The 6,000-nt window shown below is 37.3% G+C and overlaps 1 protein-coding gene across 1 annotated transcript in view; it reads right to left on the bottom strand.

Moving 5' to 3' along the window:
* Positions 1-3,639: 3,639 nt before the first annotated feature.
* The window catches only part of spon1a (spondin 1a), a 59,526-nt gene continuing 57,165 nt past the window's right edge, over positions 3,640-6,000 (bottom strand). The window contains exons 14-16 of the mRNA XM_040011662.1: positions 5,246-5,410; positions 4,351-4,617; positions 3,640-4,266 (exon numbers count right to left, since the gene is read on the bottom strand). Coding sequence (XP_039867596.1) covers positions 4,103-4,266; positions 4,351-4,617; positions 5,246-5,410 — 596 coding nt within the window. The 3' untranslated portion in view covers positions 3,640-4,102. The remainder of the gene's footprint in view (positions 4,267-4,350; positions 4,618-5,245; positions 5,411-6,000) is intronic.

The raw sequence follows: 6,000 nt of genomic DNA, 5'->3' as shown, positions 1-6,000 counted from the left end.
ATGCAGTTCACCTCAGGCTAACAGAGATTATGTCAAGCAAAATAAAATTTTTCAAAAAAGGCCTACTATTACTATGTAATAGGCATTATAATACCTATTTAGTATGTGCAACGTTATTTTACTGCCCTGGTATTCATGTGTTATCACTCTTCAAAGCTAAAAATAAAACAAAAAGATTCTGAGACAATTTGAAGCTTTTATAGTCTTGTTTTGGGGTGCCACTAAATTTCAGGTTGTGAAGCCCAGAAAAACATGTTTCCCCAGCAACAGGAAATTAACATGACAGTGAAATCAAATTTTGATATTAGTGTAAAAGGCCCTTCTAGTTGCTACCAACATTACAAAGGTGTGACTGCAAATTATAGCGGGAGAAAAGCAGAACAATAAGCAGAACTGCCATTTATGCTTTGAAATAAATATGCATTCATACCCTTGAGGAAATAGCTGCAGCCTGAGGCTTCAGACTTCACAAAGCTCTGCCTCACTGCCTCACTCACTCACTATAACTGTTGATTTAATTAAATATGCTAAACATTTTCTAATATAAACTGAGCTTTCGCAGCGCAGGACACTGATTGTTGTCCTAGTCTATAAATTTGAGGAAACCATCCTTTGCAGGGCTCACAACCTTATTGATTTTCCCTCTGAGGCTTATTAGTTTATGAAATCCTGTATTTCCTCTGTCTTCCTCTCCAGACTGAGGAATTGCTTAAGAGGACAATATAAAAGGAACTCAAACCTTGTACCTTTTTTAGAAGAATTTAATAGCCAAGAGCTTTTTTTCTATACCAACAAAAATGTTCAGAAACCAGTCAGAAATATTAGAAGATCATATTATACTGGTTTCTAACTAGCTGCTTAATGTAATGTGGGGTTCTCTAAACTAGGATGGGCCATTATTTCAGAAGCCTGGATAAATGTCTATAAATATTATATAGATATATAGCTGTCAGACTCCTGAACTCTGCCTCCTGACATCTGACCCACGTTAAACTCATGGACTGAACATACACACACCCACAATGGACAACTGTACCCTCAAACACACAATAATAACATGGACTGAACCACCACTCACAACCACTAGCACTTTATATAGCCTCTGTAGAAACTATCTACACCCTCACTTATCTTAACTGCACTACTGTATAGCTCTGTGTAAATAATCATTCTGTACATTCGATAATCTTTAATCCTACAACTGTTTACAACTTGCATAGTTCCCATTTCTGTATAGCTGTATATCTCAGATTCTGTAAAGTTATTTATTTCATATTCTGTATAGTTTTTCATATTTATATCCTGTTCATATCCTGTACATAGCTTGTACTCACTACAGCCTGTACATACTTATAGTTATAGAATATTCACAACATACTTCATACCGTGTACATTATAACATACCATAGAGACCCATTCTGTAATATACTCACATATCTATATTATTGCTAATATATATTGTAATATATCTATATCACTAAAGCACTTCTGGATGGATGCAAACTGCATTTCGTTGCCCTGTACCTGTGCATGTGCAATGACAATAAAGTTGAATTCTATTCTATTCTATTCTATAATTATGACTTTGGTAATCCTCAACAGTTCTTCTCACTACAGTTCCAATACCATTTTTATGAGGAAATAAATGCTTCCAGAAGCCTCAGCAGTAGATCCTGCTTAGTGTTAACAGATAATGTCCTGCCAACATGCTGTGTGTGCTAAATACAACATGTTACACAGACGTTAGCCTGGGCTTTACATTAACATGTTACAGTTAGCACTCACCTCAAAGAAATAACCTTGCCTAAGAACGGTTTCACAGCGCATTAACATGGCTGTAGAAGCGTTTCAGTTCTATGACCAGATGTATATTCACATCCAAAACTGAATTATTTCTTTATCAATGTACCTGTGCTTCTTACAGGTATCTTAAGAATTTATGGAAGATTTGTAGGGAACACCATTTTTAAAAATGGAGAAACTGATGTTTAGTGGTAAAAAGAGTGCTTTTCTGGGTGATTTATGACACCAAAACTTAAATAACTTAACTACAATGGAATTTATACCGTATCATTTTTGCACGCCATGCAAAAAATTCCATGCCATTCCATGCATGCAGAACTTCTAAAAGTAGGACTGTTTTTGCAGCAGGCTAACATACATGAATATTTGAGGCTAAAAAAGCTTGTATCACTTAAGATGATGTCAGCCTAACCCGCATGGCAGATATGTGTGTCTATCCCAACAACAGCTGGACCTAATTTCTTTTCTCAGTTGGAGTCAGAAGCATACAAAATGAGGAAGAGGGCTGAGAGTTAAGATATTATTTTAGTAGTGGGCACTGTCCCGTGAATATAAATATTTATAAATTTGTCCATAGACAGAGGACGCTCATTACAATATCAGAGACGTGTAAAGTTCACTTGCATCTTTGAGATAATTTTCAGTCTGTTATAAGAGTTTAATGTGGGCTAAAAAAAAATCAGCAGCTGGCTCTCCACTAGAACTAGAAAGTAGATAATGTCTACAAGGGTTTCTAGGGGTTCAGATTACAAACAAATATAAACACACATTCCTTGCAAATGCATCTTTTTAAAATCCCATGCACTTCTCATTATAGCTTCCACAGCATTTATTGTTTTAACATCTCAGTCACGCCTGTAATAATTCCCCCACCATGTTTCCATCGCCTGTGCAGTGTGTAGGCTTCCCCCATGTGTGGTTGTGTTGGCATGGAAACAGGAATGACATTATGATGTGTGTGTATTGAATTTTTCACCCTTGTCCCCAGAGTTCCACACAGTGAGGAAGGCCTAACACCATCCCCTCCCCCCACCTATTACATGATAGGGGGGCAGATTCTTTTAAGATCTCAGCAAGCACGTCCATAAAAACTCAGCACTCTCCAACTGCTATGATCCTTTAAAGTGAGAGCAGACCCTCTGTGTAGCTAACAAATGCTCCTGAATGCTCCCCAGTTTCTGTCTACCAGAACACTCCTGTAAAACGATTTTGTTGATAGGAGGCTTTTGAATAGAGGTCGTACTGTTTGCTGCTGTATGAATGATAATAAGCAGCAAATTATCCCAATCAGTTTCAGGAAATTTCAAGTATTATTTGCAAACCAAATCAACATTCAGAAATGAATAAAATATCCTTCTCTTAGTATGAAATTATCTTCATTACATTGCCCCCTTGTGGCTATTCTATAGAGCGAGCGAGGCACAACAGGCAGATAAAGCACCAGCCTCAGAAATGACCTAAAGGTTTTAGGCTTGTTGTCCCCATCTAGTGGTAGCACAAGGGTATATAACCGTCCATGTTACTGTGCCTGTTAATCCCCAGAATAAAAACACAGATCAATTTGACAAGCTGTCACATTTACTTTTATTGTAAAGGTGATATTATTCCAAAATATTAATATGTTAGAGGAACAGAGATAAACAAAATGAGGGAAATACATCTAGAAAACATCTACACAAGACTTTGGTAAGAATCTTGGGACACATTCTTATCAAAAAATTCCACTGCAAAAAAATAATACATTTTCTAATAATGCTCCAAACCATATAGATGTCAGCTGTGGTGCATCTACATGTACAACGACATAGCCGGGTATAAAGTCAACTGGGCTTTTTGTTCCCTAGAAACAACTGAACAACTGAAGGCATATAAAACACTGGAATGGCTGGGCACCTGTGCTTTAAAGTCTGGAATATACTGTACTACTTAAGGATACCACAAGATATAACAGTTCTTCTTTTTATGAAAACAATTTATAGTTCATAATTATATTTTTCAAGATATAATATACCACAACAAGTTTACAGTAATGTTGCAAAAGAGTCATGTCAGAGCTAGTTTGAAAGCACAAAAGAATCAGCTTTAAAGTTTAAATCCAGACTTACAGAGAAATGTTTGACTTTTTTTCTTCTGTTAACGACAGCTGACCTGATGTCTGGATTTAACCTATACGGATTCAAGAATGTGTCATTTCAGCCCTAAACAGAGTGCATTGGATCATTGTGCAACAGTGTGCCCTGTACTCTTCCCAGTCCACTCATCCTCCCATCCCCACCACCCACTGCTCCCCTACTCCTTCCTAGCAGGGGTGAACATTACAAGCTCTGATCTCCTTCCTGTCCTTGCAGCTGGACAGCTGGGCAGTCTTAAACTTCTGCTTTACTGTCATGAGGCGTTCTTGAATTCCTCCACCGCAAATCTTTGTACATTCTGTCCAACTTGACCATGGTCTCATTCTACACCCTAAGAGTAAGAAAAATGAGAAAAAAAGAGGTACATTGTAAGTGTTGTAGTCCTGAATCAGCAAAAAGGATGGTGGATACCAACCTGGATGCTCGGAGTTGCCTTCAGCTCTGCCCTGTTTGCTCCTCCTCTTTTCACGCTGTTCCTTGCGACGTTTCTTCTCATCACTGTTGCCTTGTCCTCGGTTGCACTTCCTGATTTTGCACTTTTTCCGCTGGATCGCTTCGGGACAAGGATCTCCGCCAAACTGAGGCTCAAGCATCACCATGCGTGTTCGGATTGTATGACCTTTCCCACAGGACTTATTACACTCTGACCACTCGCTCCACTCTGACATGACACAGTCTATGGCTAAGAAGAAATATGAAAAAAAAAAGCCTTAATAATGAGTAACCGTACAATAAATCACACGATGACACAAAAGTAATGAAGGACATTAGTTTTAATTTCTGTATCAAATTTTAGTTAACATTTGGATCACTGTCTTGGAGAAAACATTCTATCCCTGTGAAGATTCAAGATATGCCTTGACAGAATCCAATACTCTGAGTCATTATGTAAGAGAATCCATGATAATTACCATATAACAAGACAGACATTTCAGTGGTCCATTCATGCAGGAAGTTCAGTCTAATCTTATTTCATTTGTTGAAATAGATCTCAAGAACTCTCAAAAGCGTGACAAGCAGACTTTTTGCTTTTTTCATGTTCAGACAGGTTCAGGAAGGGTTAGGCATGTTGCTACTCACATCTATATCAATATACATCAACGCAATGAGAATAAACAAGAAACTTAGAATACACAAGATAAAGACCAACTCTGTTTATCTGCCCTTTCTTACTGTGAGAGAAGTCCCCTTATGAATGTAAATGTTCACATGAAGACGCAAGTTTTCATAACAAGCATTAGATGATAAATGACATAAATTAATAAATTAGAGATGAACATGTTCAGTGCTTGGTTAATTTCATTACTTACGACACTCTGGTAGCATGCACTTCTCAACCTGTTCTAATTCTTCTGTACACTCTCCCAGTTCCACAGGCGACTTGAGCATACGCTGCCGTGTCCTCAAACCCTTCCCACAAGTTACACTGCAATCACTCCAGTCAGACCACGGAGTCAGTAAGCAGGGAATTGTATCTAAGCCAAAGAAAAACACATACTTTTTCTCATTTGCTTAGATGAATGCAATATCAAACATATTCTACAACCTGGTTTCCAAATGAATTGGTGCATTGTGTAAAGTGTAAATCAAAAAATAATAATAATAAAGCAATGCAGAATAGTACAAAGTGAAATAATACCAAGTCAACTTATGTAATGTTAAGACTGAGAAATTTGTCTTATTCAAACATATATATATATATATATATATATGTTTGAATTTTATTCCAGCACTGTGTTGTATTACCACTTCTTTTAATAACACTGTATTAAATTTGGGAAGTAAGGAAACTCATAGCTGTTATCCCGTTCTGTTCTTCCTCACTCTCTCTCTATCTGCCATAGGCTATTTTTTTTTTTTTTGTAAAAGTGGATGGCCTGGACTGTAGACAGCCCAGTTTAGCACCATTTTTTATGGGTTTTGACCTTATCTGTAATGAACTAAACCAGCATCTTGGCAAGTATACTTGACTCCATGCTGTGATATAGTGATTTGTACTACAGAATTGTCTTTTAAATGTCGTGCTGCCAAAGTTCTTAATGTCATAGCTGTTTTCATTTTTAGC

Source organism: Simochromis diagramma, unplaced genomic scaffold, assembly GCF_900408965.1.
Source record: "Simochromis diagramma unplaced genomic scaffold, fSimDia1.1 OVJJ01000603.1, whole genome shotgun sequence".
Lineage (NCBI taxonomy): Eukaryota > Metazoa > Chordata > Actinopteri > Cichliformes > Cichlidae > Simochromis > Simochromis diagramma.
The sequence above is the reverse complement of the archived record's forward strand: the minus strand, read 5'-3'. Positions and strand labels throughout refer to the sequence as shown.